The sequence below is a fragment of the Ahaetulla prasina genome, chromosome 5 (assembly GCF_028640845.1).
Source record: "Ahaetulla prasina isolate Xishuangbanna chromosome 5, ASM2864084v1, whole genome shotgun sequence".
Lineage (NCBI taxonomy): Eukaryota > Metazoa > Chordata > Lepidosauria > Squamata > Colubridae > Ahaetulla > Ahaetulla prasina.
In genome coordinates this window covers 92,017,666-92,042,436 of record NC_080543.1, presented here as the reverse complement: position 1 = coordinate 92,042,436, position 24,771 = coordinate 92,017,666, and the positions used below count along the sequence as shown (strand labels likewise).

The window sequence follows — 24,771 nt, the reverse complement described above, 5'->3', positions numbered from 1 at the left end:
GGTGATCTGATAGGGCAGTACTACGTCTACTGGAAATAAAAGGTAGGAGCAAAAGTAGGCTAATAATATTTGCAGCTCATTAACTTTTTAAAATTGATGACTTCTATGTGGTTATGTGCTCTTGGTTATATTTAAAAATTCTTTAAAAAAAAAAAAGGAAACCCTGATGCTGAAGCAGGATGTTATAAAGCTGCTGAAAAAGTAGTATTTTCTCAGGTATTGCAAGGAAATATATAATGAAGAAATTTCTTGTCTGTAGGGCATGTTTAAGCAGCAGGTTAAATTGAGTGGTGTCTAAAGGAAATCAAGGAAAATATTCATTATTAGATTTCTCTCCCACTTTTTTCTTCCAAATTGTATTTCAGGTAGCTGGTAATCCTTTCTCCCCATTTTGTCTCATTTAGGAATATTTTCCTACAGTCAAGAATTAAACTTACATTTTCTTCATCTAGTTCATGACTCAAGAGCCCTAAATTCCTAGAAACCTGAGCTGCTTCTTTGGGTTTCAGCCCAAATTTTAGCCACTGGGAAAAGAGATTATTCAGATTTCAGTTTTACTTATTGTGAAACAACAGATCTAGCAATTTCTCAGGTCAGGTTTATCATTTTTGGCTGTCCTTCTGCAGAGTAGCTCAGTCATAAAAATAAATTTATTCTGTCTGTATTAAATATATAATTTGCATCTTGTGGTAGAAAATTCAACAGTCTTTTCAAGATGAAGGAAAGAACTGAAACAACACTAATGTTAGAGTCTCCAATCTTCCTGTAGTCTAAAAGCAAAATATTCTAGGCTGATCCCAGGTAGACTTGAGAGAAAACCCGGATGAAACCAGTCAGCGGTTGATTTCGCAGTGAGATTGGACCCAAGGAGCGGGTCTATGTGCTCCCGTGCTGAATCCTCCCTGTTGGTGGGCTCCAGGAGGAGCCAAAGCCTCCCTGTAGGGGAGATGAAGCAAAGAGGGGTGCCCTGCATGGTCGCAGAGAGTCGCAACTCTCCTGCCTGACCTAGGGTTCTTCTTTCCCTCTCTGTCACAATGAGGAGAAGAAGAAGCCTAAACTTGGCTGCCGTGAAGCTGGGACAGCCGAGGAACACCAAAGACTGGTGCTGGAGTGGAGTTAGTGAACAGTGATTGGAGCTGGCAGAAGATTCCTTTCTTTTTTGCATTTAATCCCTAAATTTAAAGGAAAGAAGAAGAAAATCAAGAGAAGAAAAGAGACTTTTAGAATTATCTTTTTTAAAGTGGCAAATAACCATAGAGAGAAAAATCCTAGACCTGAATGAAAGGATCTAAGGGGAGAAAAGTTAAAGATCTTTTAATTAAAAAAAATTGGATTCTAAACTGAGTAGGCATTGTTATGGAAAGCCATTAAAATATGCTGGAACTATGTACCTGAATTGATTCGACTATTTAATTTTGTCTCTATAAACTGAATTAACTTTGGATTTTAATTTATCACATTTGAAACAATGCTGAAATCTCTGTTGATACTGCCATCTACTGGGGAATGGAATATACTACACCTCTACAAATCTAGGAAGATTTTGACAGAAGAAATAAACAACATCTTTTTGAAAGATTGTGGTGATATAACTGTCCTATAATTATTTACTTTACTATTGTGATAAGGAAGACTTTTAAGTAAAGTAAAGTGACTTTTGTTGTGTGGAAACTGTCTGGACTATTTAAATGGAATTGATTAATAACCCTGAAATGTAAAGAGCTATGATTATTGAACTCTTTGATGAGCAAAACAGGAACTGATTATATTGTTTGTGGCCCTGACTAAAAGTGGACTTATTAAACTAAAATAAGATGCCTTTTCAGGGGGAAATGAGTGACATTTCGAGAGAAATAGCATGGATATTTCAAAGCATCAGGGATAACATGACAAAGAACCAAAGAGAGATAAAAGACTTAATCCAAGGCATAAATGACAAAGTAGAAAATATGGCAATGAATGAAAATCAAAGAGTCCAGGAAAGAGAGGAGGCAGAAAGAAAGAATGGAGGAAAAGATAGAACAGACAAATCACGAAATAAAACAAGAGGATCAGAAAAACCTTTTGAGAGATATAAAAATGGAATTGGAATTGGATAATCTGGAAGATGTTTTTGAAAGGGATATGGCAGCTACTCTGGAGATATGACAGCTTATGAGGATAGAGATAGGAGAAATTTTTAGATGGAATAATGAAGATACAGATGTTGACAGAGACAAAGATCCAAGAATAGAATAGAATTCTTTATTAGCCAAGTGTGTTTGGACAAACAAGGAATTTGTCTTAGGTGTATATGCTTTCAGTGTAGATAAGGAGAATAAAAAACATTCATCAAAAATAAAACTTAGTGATAATCAAGGTTACTAATAAGCTATCAAATCATACTAGGAAACAAATAAAAACAATATAATTGAAAGATACAAACAACATGGTTATAGTAATAAGTGTAATAAGGAGTATGGGAAGAAAGCCAAAAAATGAATAAGAATTAAAACGGGCAAGAGATGATGGATAGAGTAGAGCAATTTTTTTTCCTTTTTCTTTCTTTCTTCTTTTTTCTAATATAATGATGGCCTGATTAAAAACTAGAAAGAGTGGTAAAAATAAGAATATACACCTTTACATGAAAGACTATGTATTAACATAAACATACTTTAAAATTATCAAGTACATTAATATTAGGATTACATAAATTTGATTAATGTAATTATTGACTGTTGTTATTTGTATTAATATGAACCATACCCAGAGGCCACACTGTTCATGTATTGATTTTTTATTTATTTATTTTTGTCATAACATTATATACAAGCACATATAATGAAAGAAAACAATAGGACAGGAACGGTAGGTACTTTTATGCACTTATGCACGCCCCTTATAGTCCTCTTAGGAATGGGGTGAGGTCAATGGTAGACAGTTTTTGGTTAAAGCTTTTGGGAGTTTGAGAAGAGACCACAGAGTCAGGTAGTGTGTTCCAAGCGTTAACAACTCTGTTACAAAAGTCATATTTTCTGCAATCAAGATTGAAGCGGTTAACATTAAGTTTGAATCTATTGTTTGCTCTTGTATTATTGCGATTGAAGCTGAAGTAGTCTTTAACAGGAAGGACATTGAAATATATATATGTTATATGTTTAAATATATATTTAATATATATATATGATATATGTTTAAAAATAAAAAGCCAATAAACCTTGAAAAAATAAAAATAGATTTATTCTGTCTGTATTAAATATGTAATCTGCATCTTGTAGTAGAAAATTCAGCACTCTTTTCAAGATGAAGGAAAGAACTGAAACAACACTAATGTTAGTCTCTGATCTTCGTGTAGTCTAAAAGTAAAATATTCTAGGCTGATCGCAAGTAGACTTGAAAGAAAACCCAGCTGAAACCCTATAAAGCTGCTAATAACGAGATGGAACAATGTCTAACTTGGAATAAGACAGTTTCCCATGGCTCCATTGTAGAATAGGAGGATAATTTCTCAACAAAAATGCCAAATCAGCACATTTAGTTGGTCTGGATATTAAAAACTTAATTCTTTAGAGCAGGGGGCCCTCTACTGGTCAGTGGCCCATTGGGAACCAGGCCATGCAAGTGGTGGGTGAACAAACAATTTGTGCATGTGATGGATTAGGTTGCACACACAAAAGCTTCCCCACATACACATACTGCCACCACTGCCCACCACCGCTCCTGCCAGTCATAAAGGTTGGGGACCACTGCTTTAAAGAGAGAAAAGAGGGATTTTGATGAATTTTCTTACACTTCCTGAAACTTTTTTGAATAACAAGAACTCATTAAAATCTCAATCAACTGAAATTTCCAACTCAGTGAAGAACTGAGAATTTTTTAAAACAAAAAGTCTGGAATTAATCCAGCACATTCTTATGACTGCTTACCATGTTTTTCCTATGATATGAAATTACAAATGCTATTATTCATGCAATTACAATTATATCAAATACCAAGTACTCCAAAATTATATTTAAGGACACTTGAATAGATTTCTAAAAGATAAAAATATAGACTTACAGAATTTTATGCTCTCCAGTTTAAAATCCTGGTAAAATTCCTTTGTCCCATTTGTATCTCTGATAGAAATATCAAATTCACGTCCTTCAATTTTAAAAATACAACCAATTATGTATGCATGATCACGGACATACTGGACACACTGCTTCCAATTCTGTTTGTCAAATCTAAAGTTGAAATAACAATAATATAATAATAATAATAATATTTTAATTTGTATACTGCCCTTCTCCCGAAGGACTCATAATAACAAAATAACAATATTAAATGGTGATATGACTGCAGTTTAAGTGTGACCACAAGAAAGAGGTCCTGGCTGGCCTCTGGGGTCATACAAAATTATCTTTTGAGAATCACAGAAAATAATATTTTTAGAATATTCCTATTTTGAAAATACTCTATTTCCCATCCTACAAAATATTCCTATTATTTTGCAGCAAATGTTGATTGCTTTGCTGCCCTAGGAATAAACTTAAGAAATTCTATGCCATCTGAAAGAATTAGCTTTTTCCCACCATGAAAAATATTATGATTTTCTAATAAAGTTCTCTGTTTTTGTAGGCCAAGTGATTTTTTTAGGTTTTATAGGCCAAGTAAAGAATACTAAGCAATTCACTGAGAATTTGCACAGATGTATTTATATCTATATTTATGTCTATGCCTCTCTCTCTCTCTCTCTCTTAATATTAAAATCTTAGTTCAGTTTGGTATGCTCAAATCATATAAAAATCAGCAATTTAATCAATATAAATTCAGTTTCTACAGTGAAATAATATAGATTCAACAATGTTAACTTGCATAAAAGAAAAAAAAGACAGGAAAAAAATAAAGCCAACTCCTAGTGCTATTGTCAGCCTTTTTGCAATATGAAAAGTCAATGCAGAATGACTTAAATATTTGAGAAGGATGGATTTCTTAGATTCACAAAAATCGCCATCTATTTTCTTCTTTAAAAAATGGCAATAGCAGCAAAACATAAATGCCAGGGAAGCACAATGATATTCAACTGTTTTGCAGATATTTGTATTGTTACAGCTGGTACTGTTAATTTTCTCTGCCAGTGAAATCCTTACTGCTCAACAGCACCATATAAGCATGTTTCAGAGGTTAAATTTGAATGTGGTAACCTTTTGAACCACATTCTGAATGACACATAATGTCTCCCGTGTAGTGGGGGAAATCCACACAACCACAGGACTGCAATCACCACAGATTCCTTTTACTACACATCATTCTTACATCAAAATTGCTAACATTTATTCTTAGAATAAGATCCTGCAGAGAGGAATGGAAAAGGAAAACAAAAATCCAATATTGTGTTTCAAACTGTCAGGGCAGTTTACATATCTGTATTACAATAAACATGTGAAGGCCAAATCAGTGTGGATAACAGTTACTTCATCTTTTTTCTAAGGCAACAAGAATTCAGCGGTAACGAGCTTTTCAATTTAAGTGCAAAAACAGTACATAAAGTTCAACTACCAGGGTTTTCCACAGGGAGACCAAAGTTGTCAAGATGGTGATGGCTTTGACTCTATAAATTAAGCCCTGTCCTCAAGCCATCTCAATATATTTTGACCTGCATTTCTCTGGATACCTTGTACAAAACCAACACAATCACTAGGTTGTGTTAAAGATATAATATGGTCACAGTGGATAAAGTTGATTATTTTTTCCACTGCCTCTCTCAGCAGCATTTACAGTTTCCTTAAATTAATCTAAATAACTCTGTACTTTCATTCCTCCCATAGAAGGCTATATAGGTACTCCTCAACTTACAACCATAATTGAGACCAGACTTTCTGTTGCTAAGCAAAGTGGTTGTTAAGTTGCACCTGATTTTATGATTCTTTTTGCCAAGGATATTGAGCAAATCAATGCAATTGTTAAGTGAATCATGGGGTTGTTAAATGAATTGAGTTTTTCCCATTGATTTTGCTTGCTAGAAGCCAACTGAGAAGGTCTCAAATGGCAATCACATGATCCCGTGATACGGCAACAGTCATAAATAAAGCTGGTTGCCAAGTGCTCAAGTTTTAATGAGATAACCATGGGAATGTTGTGACAGTTGTAAATAAGAAGACCAGTTGTAAGCCACTTTTTTTCACTGCTGTTGTAACTTTGAATTATCGCTAAATGAGTGGTTGTAAGTCAGAAACTACCTGTATGCAAGTCTTCATTTTTCCCCCACAGGATGGGTGTTTGCAAACTCCTGGTGCCCTATTTGTAGCTTATTTTTGCAGCATCTATTTGTCCACCATTGGTACAAAATATTGCATTCTTGTTAGATTGTAGGTTAGTTCTACAAAAATATATTTTTAGATAGTTCTGAACAGAGTGTTAGAACTGTGCATTAAAGAAGATCCAGTGAGATCAATAGTATTGGTCTCCTCATACTTAGGATTCAGGTTAGTGGAAGTGTCAAAAATGCAGAATGTTTAGCCAACGAGATAAAAATTGTATCTGGACTTTTTTCAAATTAGAATTAACAATGAATATTTGTGGAAGTCAGATTAATATTTACCAATTACTGTCATAATTGAGGGGTTTTTTTTAAAAAAAGGACATATTTATTTCTTTATTCCATATAGTTCCACTTATATCAAGGTCAGCTTTTTATGGTCTTAGTCCAAAATTATGCCACTGAAATTCAATTAATGATGGGTCTGCTGCTCCATTTTTTTGTTTTAATAAAATGTACAGTAAATCTCTGATAGTCCCATCATATCAATGTCATTGTTTAAAAGCTCACAAGGATTTAAAAGAATGAAAATGGGAGGCCTAATAGTAGTAAAGATATTCTTCCAGACAGAACAAAAGAACGAAGGAAAATGATGAAGACTACCACCATAAGCTTTGTCTGTAAAACCCTAACTTATTCAAAGAAATCTCTAGCATTAAAACTTAGTAGTTCAAAGGAAGTCAAATTTATTTATTTATTATTAAATTTGTATGCCTTTCATCTCACTAAGTACAGTCTTTCAATAATACTCACCTATAAAACATTGTAAAGTTCCCGTCAGTAAGCTTTTCTGTAGGATCCCACAAGATTTTCATGTGCTCATTATGGATATTTTGTATTATATAATTTATACATAATTTGTCTTCTTTGTATGAAGAATCCGGTTGATCATAATAAAAAATAAAACATGACATTTGTGTAATAAAAACTGTCTGCAGATTTTATTTAGAGATTCTCTTGCCTGACCTGCTTCAATAGTGAAACTGTAGAAAGTTAGCACCCACCCCTCTCCTAAAAGAATGAAATACTTTGAAAAATATTTAAAAAGGCAGAATATTATATTTTCCCTAAAAGAGAAATAGAAATCTTAAGGGAGACAGAAACTCAGAGCCACAGTTCCCTGCCCCCAAGCAGATACTAAACTGAGGCCAGCTTCTAGAAATGCAGATTTGGTAATCCATTCAAGACAGGATATTTTGAACAAAGGCAGAACTAGGTTGAATGATAGGAATAGCCCTCGCTCAAGATCAAATCCAGGAAAGCCATTAAGACACAATAGGAATGACCCAACACCCTTTCAGAAGACAAGCCTCATCATTGCATCACTCAGCAGGCTTCAGACTTAATTCAGACAACCTAAAAAGTTAGCTATGACCCCTGCATAATCCCCTGGGAGTCTGACACCTAATAGAATACATTTCTTGCACAGGAACAGGAAGCTCAAGAGCAAGGCCCAAGCGGGTATAAAATACCTCTCTCTCTCAACTCCATGTCTGTGTGGTCAGCTGCCCAGGACTTAAAACCCATGTTTTAAACCATCTTTCCAATCAGTCTCCGTATTTCCAGTGTCTTTCTCCCCTCTTGGAACTGAACCAGATGGATATTTTTTCCAACAAAACATATGTATATTTTTAGAACTTAACATTTACAGTCATGAAAAGCCAGAATGTAGGGTCAAAAAGCTGTTTATGGATTCAACCAAATTTGCAAATCATCTTTCAAATCTTAGGCCTTATGTCATCTAACAATAGTATAACCAAGCAACTTTGAACAAGAACTATAATACAGCACGAAAAAGATTGTGACTGGAAAATAAGGAATGAGTACGTGGCTGGCTGGGGAATTCTGGGAGTTGAAGTCCACACATCTTAAAATGGCTGAGGTTAAGAAACACTGATTTACACTAATCGTTTGTTTGCAGTAAATGATCACATATAATTCACAAAAAGTCATTCATGAAAGTTTCTCTCCTCTTGCAGCCACTAGTGCTACCCAAAATTTTCATTCAAGAGTTAAAAAGGGATGGTGTACAAAATTATTATTGTTTAAACTGACTTTAATTATGCATTCATTTGTCTCAGACAGTTTATCTGTTCTCCATCAATGCACTTCTCATTTTACCTATTTTAGTTCTCACTGGAAGACAGTTGGGTAACTTTGTATTTCTTGAATTCAAGGCAAGGTTATTATCATTTTGATTTGTGCTAATTTATATATTTAATTTATCCTCAGCTATGATGTATAATCATGTATAAAAAGATTCCCATAAATTCCATCATGAATCTTTGATGATCTCCAAACTTGGTTATCCTACCATGTACTGTTTTAAAAGAAATTTTTACCAAGTAATAATTTTACAGAGGAAAAACAATATAAAAAGTAATAAGGTAAAAAAGAAAGAAATAAGAAAAGAAAAATATATTAAAAAGATTCAAATCTTCTATAGAGCAGTTATAAATGCATTTATCTTTTATAGACCTTTGTTACCCTTCAAACAAACCACATTTGTGAGTGGAGTTGATTTATTCCTGACCCACTGAAGACATAGTTGAGAACACAGTAAAGTCTTTGTATCTGTGGAACTTTTGGATATCTATATTTTCCATTTGTTTTCCTATGCCTCCTTATTTATTTATTTGTTCAATTTCTATGGCCACCCATCTCAGTCAATGACTCTAGGGGACTTATAGTTCATAATATATATTACAATTCAAAATAAAAAAATATTTTAAAACAATAAAAACATTAAAAACATCCAATTCAAGCTACACAACACGATATTTGATCTATTAGCAATATAGCTAGGGAATAGGTCCATTGCCAAATTCAATGCCCTAAGCTTGAAAACATATCCAGACTCTTAAGGCCTTAAGAAAGGGTAACCAGGTTGGGGGCAGAAAGGACGATAGTCCTTAGAGCAGTGGCCACTGCAGAAAAATCTGACTTTTGGCTTCCAGCAGCCGGCAGGGTTTGGCTGACAGAATCTGCAGCATGCCCCTTCTGCTTGACCTATTTGGATGGGTAGAGACTCATGGAAAATGCAATCATTCAGGTATAGGGTCCCAAGCCATACAGGGATTTTGTATAGGGTTTTATAGGTAACTACCAGTATCTTGAATTGGATCCAGAAACATCCAGTAACTAGTGCAGATGGAAGAACCTTGTCTAGGATTCCTTAATTTTAGTTACTTTGAAGGAGAAAAGTACCTTGACATGTTTCAGGTCCATTCATACCTACTGATCAGAATTGTTCTGCATTTGATCAAACGATATAACATGGCTTGAATGAGTTAGTCCTTATTTAAGGATAAATAAGTTTTCTGAGATCAAATAGTTTGAAGACAATTGTAAGTGACCTTCAGAGTGCTTTCTGTCAGTCTCCATCACTTTCCACCATTCAAATACAATCAGAAAGCAGCAGCAAAATAAATTCTAAATCAACCTGAAATTAAGATAAAACATCCTCTTCCTTGGGACAAAGCATTTGGAAAGTCGGAAAAAGATTTTTACACAGCATAGAGCAGAACTGAGAAGACTGTGAGTATACATTTGTGGATGAATTTTGGTGTTGGAGAAGAGTCCTGAGAATATTGTAGATGACCAAGAAAATACAGTAAACCAATGGATCATCCAACAAATAAATCAGAGTTGTCACTTGAGGTACAACTAACCAATATCAAATTATCCTACTCCGGATACATTATGCAAAAACCCAGCTCTCTAGAAACATTTCTAATGCTAGGAAGAGGGAAAGAAAGAGGAGAAGAAGGCAACAAACAGCAAGGTGAATGGATTCAGTTACAATAGAGATGAATGCACAGTTGGAAGACTTGGAAGAATAGATTAGAGACAGACTGTCAGGAAGAAAAACTATCTATGTGGTCCCTAGGAGTCAAAGAAGATTTGATGGCAGATAATGAATCAATCAATCTTTAAAATGCTACCTGTTTCTTCTGAGAAGTATTCCACATCAGAATTTTCATGGGGGGGACATAAATCTTCAAAAGAAAAAGTAAGAGTGATTGAAAAAGAAAAGCCCTGTGCAACAGCCACATACTGTACATGGTTCATTATTCTTAACACATGCTAATAGATTGTTCTTCCTGTTTATAATAATTTTTGCTTTGTAAAATGGATTTTATAATAAGGTAACAAGAGAACATTGATATAACTTTAAATATCTTAAGGTATTCAAGGAAATCAATGATATCAGCCATTACAATTTTATATCTGTCTTTTAATTATAAGCAATGGATTAATCCAAACTTAATCATAGTACAGTTGATTGACTGAATTAATGTACTAATTTCAATCCCATTGGTTTTAGCAAGTTTATTCTGTATAAAGACAAAAAATGTTTTATGTATTTATTTTTAATTAACTTATAGCCTGTTATAATTATTAAGTATATAATAATATAATAGCTACAAATTAACACTAATACTGGGCAATAACACTAAAATATTAATAATCCATGTTGGAGAGATAACAGACAAGTTTATGCAATCTATGAAAGATAAGTCAGCTGAAATTCAAATCAATATATAATATGAATAATAAATTATCCTGCCATAAAATTTGCTGGAAGAAAACAAAACATTATTAAAAATGACAAAATGAATAAAATTCAAACAAAATTATATTGGAATTAAATTGTTTTAGTAAAAATTCATTAATTCTTATTTAAAACATTTTAAAATTATATCTTCTTTATGTATTATTACTGTCCAAAAAGAAGAGAAAAGTTTCGTGAAAATGGGTTCCAGCACAAATCTAAATGTTCAGAAGACAAAACCTCTGATCCTGGTGACCGACCCAGATTGGATACTGTCCAAAAAGTTGTAATACAGTATAGTCTATATTGTTGTTGTTTGTTTTCTCTAGCTTATGCTAAACATTAGAATATTTATATGTATTATTTACCTTGAAACCTAAATGAAATTTTGTTAAATCTCATTTTTTGTACATAAACAATCTAAAATCATTGTACATCAACATTAAAGTAACCTGGAAAACAGTGTAATGCTGAAAACTGATTTAGCTCTGACTTTTATCCCAGTTCTTGTATACAGATTAAAAAGAAAAATACATCATTTATGTTATAAATGCATGTGTTAACTTGCAACTTACTTTGTGCCCATAACTTGGAAATTAGCAAGTAGATCCAAAGTAGCACAGCAACATAATTTTGAATAGCCCATCCCATAATGTTAATTGAATCTATAATCAAATTTCATCAGTGTAAATTGCAGCAATGCTTCTCTACAACTATTTTTTTGCTAGATATCTTTATATCAATCAAACTGGAGGAAATGACTATAGGAAATCATTATAATAGTTGTGGTGTGAAGTTCTGAAAAGAATTGTGCACTTCACCTTCTGTTATACAGTGTGACAAAGGGCTTCAAACATCATTTTTCAGAACCAGAATCCCAAACTTTATCAACTTAGAGTTGGTTGGCACTAAGATGTCTATCTGAACTGACGTCTAAAAGGCTTTGTTGAGCTACTGTTGTTGGACAACTCATAATTTCTTGCCTCACTTTTGCTATTCTTTGGCAGCATTTTGCATCTAAGCCTGAGATTGTACAAGTTTAAGAGTTCTATTACATTTTAAATATTATGGAAACAGAGCAGTAGTGGGTTTCAAATCCCATCACTACCAGTTCACTCATGAATGTATGCACACTTGCACATGTGCAGAAGCATCCAGCCAGGTGGGCAGAGCCTCCTGCCACCGCCACTACCGGTTCGCCTGATCCGGGATGAACCAGTAATAACCCACCACTGAAATGGAGGTCTGTAATGGAGTTTACACTAAACTTAAATCATCCTTGCAGAACATCTGCTTTAGTTAATGATAAACATTGCCTTGTGCTTATTCTGAGATGCTTTTTGAACTTTTAAACTTGTTGGCCATTTTTATCAAGCTGTTATTAGATTTAACATAATCATAGATTTCATCAGTTAGATTATAGATGCAAGTTTCAGATGCCTAATAGCTAAGTCGATATCACTTTTATTGCATAAGCAAAAAAACCCTATAATAAACTAATCTGTTTTTGTGGTTCAACTTAAAAAACACCAGCAAGCACTTCTGTTTCTTGGATCTTACCATACAGTATCTTCCCCAGAAATCAATGCAAAACAGGCTATTTATATGCAGCAAATTGAAAAGAAACCTTTTGCAATGTGTAATTATAAGTATAGGTAGGTATTGCTCTGGATGAAAAATCTTTCTCATGCAAATTTATCTCAAAGTTTCTATGCTTATCATTCATCAGATAACTTTAACAATATATGGTTATTTGCCCATTAGTCAAATTTGTTAAAACACCATAGTCTCACATCTATAAAAATGAGAAAAAGGTATTACTACTCCCTCCTCAATATATATTAGAAATAAGGTTTCTTATATTAGTTTAGCAATGTTATTTCTAAAATGAATATGGCAACCACATTATAGATTAACTCTTTGTACAATTTTTGGGTTTTGTGATTTCTACTGGGTCACTCAAAAGCTATGAACAAGAGCAAACAAAGTGACTGTAAGCAATAATTATTCTCTCCCTGAAATCCCCAGAGATGAGAAATTGCTTGCCACTTTTTCCGTACTTCAAGAGAAAAACCAACACAGAAAAGTACTGTTTTGCTGAACTCCACATTCTTTTCATCTTTTCCACAGGCACTCTGCATTCATTTGTCTTCATCTCTGCACCATTCCTGTGATGCTATCAAGTCTCTCAGTCCCTGCAAGTCTGTTTTCATCATGTGTGACTACTTTCCAGTGAAGAAGTGACAAAAAGGTCAATTAAGAGACTTTCAGAGAATGCTTCTTTTCAACCAAGAGAATCTTAATTGTATTTCTGGATAGCATTTTTAAAAAAAGGATAAGGAAGAGAAATGCAAACGTACAAAAACCATGTAAATTAAGAAAATGCTGTAGACTTTTTTAAAAAATAGAATTTTGAAGTAAATCATATAATATTGACCATACAGAAGATACCTGTTAATTATGGAAAACAGCATAACAAAGTATCTGTTATTAAAACAGATTATATAGGAGCATGAGTTATACTCATGCTCCTATATGTATATATGTGACTGAAGTCTGAGATCTAAATGCATTATTCCTAAAACATAATCATATTATTCAAGGAGGAATACATTGGCTGTGGATGAAAGAACTCCAGCTGCCAAAATCTGAAATGAATTGAGAATATAAACACTATGTATGCAGTCAGAGTCTGGAGTATATAATTATTGGTGAGGAGTTACTTGTATGGCAGTGATGATGTTATTTGCAAGCAAATAACCAAGCTCTACAGTTCAATCCTTAGCTATGTAGATTTTTTCTATGAAAACTCCAATTTTTTTGTTAGCTACAACAGTCTAAGCTTCAGTCATACTTTTTCCAAATAATATAACATGCAAACTACATTAGGAGTTGTGAGCTTCCTCTTCGTTAAGCAGGGTCTGAACAACAAGTTAAGAAAATTATTGCATAAGAATCCTTGAGATAGAAGCTCAAAAAGATATGGATACTCTGAGTAAGGTTGGTATGTTGAAATGGATGAGTCTCTGTAAATATAGCTGTTAATTTTCCAGCTGGCAAATCCAGAAAAAGAAACTCCTGTGACATTATTTTTACCAAGAGCATTAATTTTACTGAATAAACCACATTGGCACAGAAGAAGCAAAACCATCTCTGGGGTTTCCCTACACAAAAGCAAGTGTAGTTAATTCCTCCTTTTTCCTATGGACCACCCACATTCCAAAACATCCACCAATCACACATGTTCACTTTTTTTATCTGCAATGTCAGGGCATCTGGTTGGTAATCTCTGGGATGCCAGCAATTTTCCATGGTGCCAACAGATGCTTGAATACCATTCTCTTTCTCCCGCATTCCAACCACCCTCCCTCCCTGTTATTGTCAAGCTGAGAGCAAAGAAGAAATGTAGGTGAAAGTGCAAATCAGTCTTGACAGTAGCTTTCAGATTCAAATTACAGATTAGAATAGGCACAAACTCCAATAAATGATGATATGGCAGACCCAATTGGACAACTTGACAGCCGACTAATGTTGCTGGTCATGATATGAGTAAGAAGATTTTTACCACCATATAAATGTCCCAAAGTGACAAGAAACAAAGGAGGAACAGCAGAAATGAAAATGAGGAAAAAAAGAAACAGGAGGAAAAGCTGAGAAGGAAATGGCAAAAAAGGTTACTTGGCAATTTTTGGAGTTTAGGAGAAACAATATCATCTCTCAGGGACCTATAACTAGGCCACTATGAAAATGGGGATTGAAGCCAAGATGAGGCATCTTAAACAATTGCCAAAATATAAGGACATAGAGGGCTACTTTACACCATCTCTGAAGCTGGCATGTGAGTTAAGAAAAAGTTCTAAGGAAGAAATCCCCATAAGGAATTATCAGAGAAAAATAAGTTCCCACTCACTATTGAATTCAAAGATTTATCATTTGTGGTGACAATATCCACCCCTATCTTGGAGACTGAGTACTTAGATAAAATCTTTCACATTTTGAACAGTTGGAGGTAAGGCAAAACAGTGCTGATTCTGGAGAACAAATATTGTACTACAAATTTAACTCTTACTAACAGTCTGCTTGATAAAATTTATGTCAAAGTAAACACCATGGAATCTGGCATTCTTTTTTCTCCCTTTTTTAAAGGTTTGTCTGTAGAATTAAAAACTCTGAAAACTTTAATGGAATTGCAATAAGGGGAACAGATATGTTACATTTTATAAACAAACACTATTTTTTTGATATCAATCTCATTTTATTATTCTATCTGGTTACTTTATAAAGTAGAATACATAACCTCCCGTTCATAGCAATAATTTTGACAAGTGTAAGGATTGGGGTTTGAGGTTATGTTCTGACTCCTTTGTATATATTTGTAGAAAAATCCCTACGAAGGTTTCTGTTGGTAAATGTGAAACCATTGTCTGTATTTAATACTAGCTGATAACCCAGTGTTGCCTGGGTGTTTCTTTATCCCAATCCTGAAATTGCTCGAGGCGTTCCAGAGTTGCTGGAACACACACACACACACACACACACACACACACACACATGCACATACATACACACCAGGGAGCCATTGCGAGGGGCCTTTCTTTCCCCTACACCCTTGCCCATCATCCCTACCCTCTCACTTCCCCCTTCCATGCACTCCTCTTTCCCGCACTGTGTACGATCTTGGCACTTTGCCCCAAATCTACCAGTGCCTTCTGCCAGGAGAAGGGAACATCAAGCCCTTCCCTGGGCATACATCATGGCTCTCCTTTTCAAGAGGAAGCTGCGAAGGAACTAACATCACAAACAATTGTCGCTCTAGGACGCCACACTCACACTCCTTTTTAGAGTGATGCTGGAACACACACCCACACCCAAGGGGTGTCTTACCTCCCCCCCCCCCCAAGTATTTGTTTCCAGAGGGTAAGTCATCTGTATACCAAGTTTGGTTGAAATTGCTCGAGGCATTCCAGAGTTATGCTGGAACATACATACATACATACATACATACATACATACATACATACATACATACATACATACCAGTGGTGGGTTTTCAGCAGTTCACCCTAGTAGTAGTGGCGGGAGGCTCCGCCCAGCCAGCTAGATGTCATCACGGACACTCTACACATGCACTGAAGGTTCTGCCCAAGTGCAGAAGTGCCATGTGAGAGCAAAGCGTGGACATGCTCTCAGTTCCAAACCGGTAGTGAAGGTAAGTGAAAACCACTACTGATACATACATATAGCCTTTTATATATATCGATAGATAAATGAGAGGAAATCTAATCAGTTGGTCCAGAATTGGTTCAATGTGATGAAGATAAAGTTAACTCAAAGGCTGATTTATATTTAGAGAGTCCTTCAACAGTGGTTGAAGACTGGGGAAAAATTAACTGTTCTTTCAGTAATCCAGTGACCCCTTTTTATGGGATATTGAAGAATGAATTTTATATTAATTATTTGCAAGGCCTCTGGAATAATGAGCTTTCATACCCTATGGAGAGTTGCTTTAAATAGCATGAAATAATTTTCCTATGATCTTAAAACAGGTTAATATAACAAAAATGATTTGTGAATATTTATTCTCTGTAATCACAAAGATGCTTGGCTGTTTGTGATAATACTACAATAAAATGCTAATGGTGCAATAAATAAAACAAAATGTGGGAAAGAAAATCTTATAATGCCAAACAATAAATCAAACAAAGAAATAAACAGGTCAGCAATCCAGTTGCAAAACCAATAAAATTAGCAGTGATACTTTATGCTTAAAATGCTTTCCCAAAAATATATTATTTTAGTAGTTTGCAAAATGTCAACAACAGAGATGCAGATCAAATTTCTGAGAATTTGACACTAATTTTAGAATATAGGTATAGTAACAAAAAAATAATGCCTAAATTCCTTCTCTCTAATTTTGCAGGAGTCTCCTAGAGCATATGATCAGAGCATAGCAAATAGGTTAGAGAATAGATATTTCAAAACATGAATAATAAGCTTTAATTCCAATTCTCTTTTATTGGACATTTAGTTCAGGTGTTGGAATAATAACACATAACTGCATGGACTTATTGCCTATATTTTGGACTGAAGTCATATGTACGTATGTAGTTCTTTTCTACATCCCTAGTATTTGAAAGCTATCAACCTCAAGAATTTTTGATTTTTGCTACATGGGAAATGGCTATAAAAATGTATATGGCACGAACAAATAAAATCTACACCTGATTTGCAACAGTGGATTCTTGATATATGATGGTGATTAATCTCTGAATTGTTTAAAGAAAGGAAAGAAAGCAAAATTTGTAAATAATATTATCTTGAGTTTTTCTAGATATAATAGAATTTTTCAGATGGTTTTTCTCTTCCATTTTTATCGTAATTATTATCTTTATTATCATCATAATATAATAAAATGTTGAGAATACATGCTATTAACTTTATTGAATGTATGCATATTTTTTCAGTCATACAATGAATATTTACTGTACTCATTTTTATTTTTAAGCACTAAGGCTCACCTGCTAAAGGACTTGAACACAACACTATTTTTAAAAATATGGATCTCTCATTTAATTTACATTCAGGATTTATTTTTCACACTTTTCTTTTGACATTATATGTATATTCAAATATCAGATTCATATGAAGTTATGTTTGTGGTGCCACCAATTGTGGAACTCTGTTGAATAAAGGAATAAATTGAAACCAAAGGGTTACAATATAGTTTGCAAGTCTTTCAAATTGTTAAAAAATTCATTACTTATACTGTATACTTAGCTGACCTATAGTAAAAGCCATAGAACAATATAGTTTAACTGAAGAGTTTTTTTTAATAATGAATGGAAAATGCATTCCATAGACTATTGATCTCAATAGTGCTCCACGAAGCAGTTTCATGATATATGGATTTCTGCCCTCAATATTCTCCAGCCATCATGCCTACTGTTGAAAATTATCAGAGTTGAAATCTATACATTCCCATACCAAGACACCTCTCAAAAATCCTATCTGAACAGTTCTCAAAATCAGTATTATTACAATTGCTTATGATTATTTATCAATGAAGTCTGTATTGGAATTAAACCATGATATTATCTCAGATACTTCAGAGTGGAATTAAAATAATTCCATTTTTCTAGGGATGTGGTGGCTCAGTGGCTAAGACACTGAGCTTGTTGATCGAAAGGTCAACAGTTTGAATCCCTAGTGCCGCATAACAGGGTGAGCTCCCATTACTTGTCCCAGCTTCTGCCAACCTAGCAGCTTGAAAGCACATAAAAATGCAAGTAGAAAAATAGGAACCACCTTTGGTGGGAAGGTAACAGCATTCCATGTGCCTTTGGCATTTGTCATGCTGGCCCCATGACCACGGAGATGTCTTTGGATAGCATTGGCTCTTTGGCTTTGAAATGGAGATGAGCACCGCCCCCTAGAGTTGGGAATGGCTAGCACATATGTGTGAGGGGAACCTTTACCTTTTTATTCAGGTTTAGTAGAAATACTGTATATCTAAAGTAGAAGTAAAATTGCTTCCATATTTTTTTTCTGATAACTGGGAAATTTTGAAGACCGTGTCCACTATTGCAGATACATCTTCTGGAAGCCCAATTGAAATGAGTGATCAGTATGATTTATATAGATTTTAATAATACCATTTAACTTGTAAAATGACTGTATGTAGCTTTTTTGCTTTATTACTATTTTTATGAGCATAGGGAAAACATTTTGGTAGATATCTGTCCTACTTCATATGGAACAACTTACAAATATGACTTATTAAAATGCTTCCTAGCAAACTGTCAAACACAAAATTGGCACTAAACTTATATCCCTTCAAAAATACCTTATTCAGTTATTCTCCATTTAATTAAAACAATAGCAAAAGGTCAATAAAAAGATACTGGGAGATTCTGAAAAATCTGTTTCCACTTCAATAGAAAAACTGAATAAAATATGTAGCTGGACCTGTTTGTACGTCTGTCTTTCAAATGTTGATGGCTTTTTAAAGATGAAAAAAGAAAATCATGTGTCTAACTTATAATTAAATCAAAAGGGGAAAAGATTAATATAGCCCATATAACCTCATCCATAATGCATATAATTAAATGTACTTTATTGACTGAGATAATCAACTCTGTTAATCAAATCATTGAATTTGAAGACTCAGGAAGAAACTTTGAAGAAACGTTGTGTTCTTTCTAATATATTAAAATATTAAATATATAAAAAGGGTAATAATGGAGTGGGTTTCCAGATATTTTAGAGTACATTATTTATGCACATTTTGAAAAAACAATTAATATTTTTTGAATAATCTAGGTTTAATGATAGCATGGAAGGATAACACATGAGGAAGTGATACATACTGTACTTTCCTGTTTTCAGATTGTTCTGAAGATCAAGTACCTATTTCTGAGCTATGTGTGCATCAGGAGAAATACCTTAAAAATTAAACTAATACTTCACAATTCAGAAAATTGTGGAGTGTGAGTAGCTAGTGAAGGCAGACAATTCTTTTGTCTAAGTGCACTGAATTATTAATGGAAAAAGAGATGGAAATTCACATATTCTCATAACCAAAACTCTAAACTGATGTTTGAAAAATGGGGACATCTAAATCAAAAGTAGTTTATTTCTGTGTAGCCTTCGTGGTTCATATTTACCAAGCATATGATTTGTGCTTCATGTTTACTTGTTCGAGAGCAGAAGGACACCTCCTCTGCCTAGTAATTTCCACTTAAAACTGTACTCCAAGTACATATGGGGATATTAAAATTCATGTTTCCACTGAAAAGAACAATTTGAACCGAGGAAAATACAGCAGACAGTGGTAAGCTGTACTATGTAATCATTGAATAAAGAAGAAATTAGGTACGTTCTTCCCATTTCTTACTTTTATTTGCAAATCACATAGAATTAAATATTAAAGCAATAGTTAAAGCAAGGATGGAGTTTAGATGGTAGGAAGTTGATGCCACTTCTGAGTAGATGATTATAAGAGAAAGTGGCCTTCAAAACACACACACACACACACAAATCCTTCCTGCCCTAACTATAGATTTGACCCAAATCTGTTATGGAGAGGTCATAATTGTATGAGAAATCACATCAACTAGAAAGGCATTCATCTGTTCTTGTATGTTTGTTTATAAGGGCTACTGGCAACTAGGGAAGTCGTGTAAACTTAATTATTAAATATTGTACTGTTCTATATAAAAAATATACTGGACGCTCATGCACTAAAGATGGTGGTATCCTATTTATGTTCCTTTTAAAATTTCTTGTATATTTCCAAGGCTCTACTATTTTTCTGTAATATTTGAACATAATTTTAAATGGAGAGATTTCAGCTTGTAATCCTGAAATCTTCTCTGTTCTTAACATATCTATTCATCTAAAGACTTTTTTTCATCCCTTCTTACTTCTTGATTATCTTTATTTCCTGATTCAGATTGCTTTGCAAATTTAATTTTTAGACTTTTATTACTTTTAACTCTCTCTGCTCTCTTTCTCCCCTCCCAGAGACGATCACTTCTAGCTCTCCTGCTTCCTTGCCCTTTCTCTCCATCTTCCTTCCCAATTTCTGGGCTTGACATGAGAGAGAGTAAAAATAAAGGAATTTACTGTGTTACTGCTGGAATTTTCTATAACGTGCTCCGCATGACTTTAGTTCGTCCTTGAACCACTGAATCAAACATCTACTGTTTCACCATTGATGGAAGAATGTCCCTCAGGATGTTCTGGCCAGTCTATCCCCAGAAACGACAGCTTCTCTACCAAAAGCTGATATCCTCCTTCCCTCTGTGGTCTTGGTTAAAGCTGCTATCTGCAGTCAGCCAAGTCCCTTCTTCCCATTCTTGGGTGGAACTCTTATCCCACAATGTCTTCACTACCCATTTTTCAGGGAAACCAACCCTGGACACTACTTCTTCCCAAACAGGAATCAGCTTCTGTATGCACTTAACTTCTCTCTCCAACCTTTCACTCCAGCCACTGTGTTCATTCTGTGCACAAACTTCCTTATCTCTTCTTCTCTCTCACCCCAAGCATATCTCCAGCAACTGAGGAGGCTATTGAGATAATCGTATACATTCAACCATATTTGTAATGGTGACTTATAGTTACTAGTTCTTTTCCTCAGAAAAGCTCATTTTCCACAGCTGCATAGTAAACATGTATTCCACAATATCTCCGTGTTGAAAATAGGCAAAAATTTTAATTTTTGCTGGTGCTGATGTACAAGAACTTTGTTTGGCTAGTTTATTGTATCTGTTTTGTAAATAGGGTGGATTTTTTTCCCCAAAAAAGAAACCAAACATAGGAGAAATCAAAACTGACAAACTATATGTCTCTAATAATAGATGCAAACAAGAAAATTATTCTGCTCATTGTTCTTGTTTTTCCTTTGATGTCCCCCAAATTAGGGAGCTGCTTCTGAATAAGGTAGAAGAAAAGGGAACAGAAAGCAAATGTGTTTTCTCCAGCAGGATCCACAAGAGGGCAAAAAGCAACCACAGACCACATTGGTTTATTACTCAACAGCACCTGTATATTACTAACCAATTCAACACTTCCTGAAACTGAATTCTGTAATCTGTTAATGGTAGAAACACACCTCAAATTAAATAGCTTGTCAAACTTCTTGGAAGTTTTCCTACAGTAATGGTGCTAGTCTCTGCATCTGGGGTTTTCTGTAACTTAAGGGGTAATATGTGGAGGTATGTAGTTGAGACACTACATGGCAAATCATTAAAACAGTTACTGTTCTGAGCCCAAGTCTTAATTCTATATAGGAGATAGGGATACCTTGAAGAATTGAACTTTATGATATAAACACTACTGTCATAACTTTTGTATTGTTTTATAATTTGCTCTGCCCAATTTCATTGTTCTGAAATACAAAATAAAAATATCTTTTTACAAAACAAAATGATTTTAGCAATTATATTCTGAATATATTAAAATCTATCTTTAAAAATCTGAAATATTGTCTCTTCATTGTTTTGTACAATTTAAGGAGCTGGCTTCCAGAAAAGCAAACATAATAGGAAGTTATGGATGAAATCAGGGGTGAAATCTAAAAATTTTCCCTACCGGTTCTGTGGGCGTGGCTTAATTGGTGGCCGTAGCTTGGTAGTCAGCTGATGGGGTGGGTGTGGCCAATAACAATAAATAATAAAAATAATAAAGTACACAAAACAATAAAAGGTACCAAAAACCAACTTTCACACTTCACAACACAACACAGCTGATTCACACACAATATAAAAGCAGCTGCACCTCACCCAAAATGGACCCTGCAACAAGCAGGAACCTCACACAGCCACAAAAAGCTCAAAAACCAACTTTCACACACACAACATAACACAACTGACTCACACACACACACACACACACACAAAATGCCACATACAGCTTTGTGAGATTTTGTGTTTGTGTAGTTAGAGTGAAACACTAGAGAAACACATCAAATCTCAGAAAGCTGCACAAATATTTTATTTTTTTTATTTTATTTATATTTTTAGATAAAAGCAGTTAAATTTTAAACTTCCTTAACTTTAAATTGGTATGTCTTAAAAAAAATAAAACTCATAAAAAAAATTTAACTATTTTTTTAAAGCCCCCCCGCCGCCCAGTTACTTACCCAGTTTAAGGGACAAGGCAGGCAGATTGAGTTGCTCACCGATGAGATGGATTGCAGGCAGGCAGATTGAGTTGCTAGCTGATGCAATTGATTGCAGCAGCCAAAGCAAAGAAAGGCAGGAAGCGATCCTGAAAGAAGCAGTAAGCTGCCAAGTAGGCAAGTGGGGACCGGGCGATTCGGTAGGCATGGGCGGGGGCCCAGGGATTTTTGCTACTGGTTCGCCGAACTACCAGCCTCCATCACTACCAGATTGCCCGATCCAGTCCGAACCGGGAGCATTTCACCCCTGGATGAACAATCACACCACTAAAACCTGATATTTAAAAATAAGTAGGAAAAAGTCCAACAAAATGTTGAGTACAAGTCATTAAACTGGTCTCTGTTCATGCAGCTAATTCAATTGAGTATGTTATAATCATCACACCATAAAAATGACTTCATAATAACTTTTTTCATAGTGTGCTTTAGGAGTTAGCTGAAATTTATTTCATCAGGCAAAGAACTGGGGTCCACAGTTTTGCAGATGAGATATAATAAGGGTTAGGAGTGTGTTTAAGATGGAATCAAAGGAAGCAACTTCTCTGGATCCACCGATATACCATCCTATCTAGGGTGCTGGAACATTCTTGAAACATTTATATTAGTATAAGTATAAATAAATAAGTTAAACTCAGTTTATGCAATGTTCGCCTGTCCACTGTGTTTCCTGCTGGTGACTTCCTCTACTCTCTACCACTTTTGGGAGAAGGAAAACTCAAAGATCTTACTTCCTCTACTTTATGATCTTTGCCCATGATCATAATCATTACAGAAGGCAATACAATGCAGCACAGTACACTAAAGATGCAACTTTATTGAATTAAAGCTTGGACGTAATTGTCCCTTTAATACATTTCTCAGTTCTAGTACAACTAACTTAGCCACGAAAGACCACTGGATGACTTTGGGTCACCAATCCAACCTATCTCACAGGGTGGTATTGTGGGAGAAATAGGAGGAAAATGCATTGAATATGTTTGCCACCTTGCATAATTTGTAAAAATAATACAGAGGGCAGAGTATCAACACTGATCAGCAAGATTTCCCAATTGAAGTAGGTAGAGCAGTATCCAAACACTAATCAGATTGCCAACAAAAGTTGTAGTTCCTTTACTCCAAAAAAGTTTTCCTATTTGGAAAAGGTAATAAGAAGAGCAAAAAAAATAGAAAAATTAATTGTGAAAAATTCATATTAAGTGCACACACACACATTATACAGCTCATACCAAACTCATATTTGTTTCCTATTTTATAACGTGTTGGATTTTGACCACCTGGTTTTCATGAAACTTTTTAAAAGGTAGTTTGGGGAGGGCCCTGGCTATTCTTGTTTTTGGAAGTTTGTGTCTTACATTTTTATACTTACATGTACATTAATCATATTTTGATCTTCTCCCAAATTTTAGCCTAGCCTAACATGGTATTCTTATTTACATTATGCATTCAGTTATGTTCTCCTTTAGGCTGAATACATACCACATAGTTCATTAAGCTCATTATCCAACCTGATCATTAAAAGAGGTGATTTGCTGGGCCAGCAAGCAAATTCTCCTTAAACAAGAATTCTCTCCGATTCAGTTAACCCTTGTTTTGGTATACCCAAAGTATACTTCAAACATGTATAATAGCAACATTTAGCACGATCAGTCCCCAAAATTAAATCTGTTAATATTAAACTTTAACTTCTTATAATGAAGGTATTATAGTGAAATATTAACTATAATGTTTCCCAGCAGATGGCAGAATAGGAATTAGATACATATTTTAAACTAGTTAAAATTGGAGCGTGTTTTCAGACCTTTTATGCTCCTACTAGCTGTTAATGATGGCTGACACTTTTATTCTGTTTCCACGGTTTCATTTTTTGCTTCTTCAGCTGCAGCAGAAAGCAAATGACCGAAAGCAGAAATGACGGAAAGGGGAAAGGAGAAAACGAAAAAAGACAAGAGAAACACTATTGACTGAGTACCTATGCCACCCAGTGGTGAACGTTGGAAGTGTTAGCATAATGTTTGATACTGCTCTTTATTATGGCTTTATATAGAAATAACAATTTAATATTATCAGTTTCCTGAAACGACTTTTTTAGCTTTCATCCAATTCTATACAATATCAAATCAAATGAGAAAAGGTGGATCAAAAACATATATACACTGAGTTTATGTATCATACTAAGCCAGGGGTGTCAAACTGGCAGCCGGAGAGCCGGATGCATCATGCTCAGGCCACGCCCACCCTGGCTCCACAAAGGCA

At 34.6% G+C, this 24,771-nt stretch overlaps 1 protein-coding gene across 1 annotated transcript in view; it reads right to left on the bottom strand.

Moving 5' to 3' along the window:
• The window catches only part of CRLF2 (cytokine receptor like factor 2), a 41,146-nt gene extending 16,776 nt beyond the window's left edge, over positions 1 to 24,370 (bottom strand). Inside the window, exons 1-5 of the mRNA XM_058186004.1 lie at positions 24,317 to 24,370; positions 11,411 to 11,500; positions 10,225 to 10,278; positions 7,034 to 7,145; positions 4,039 to 4,205 (exon numbers count right to left, since the gene is read on the bottom strand). Of these exons, the coding sequence (XP_058041987.1) occupies positions 4,039 to 4,205; positions 7,034 to 7,145; positions 10,225 to 10,278; positions 11,411 to 11,486 (409 nt within the window). The 5' untranslated portion in view covers positions 11,487 to 11,500; positions 24,317 to 24,370. The remainder of the gene's footprint in view (positions 1 to 4,038; positions 4,206 to 7,033; positions 7,146 to 10,224; positions 10,279 to 11,410; positions 11,501 to 24,316) is intronic.
• Positions 24,371 to 24,771: the final 401 nt, after the last annotated feature.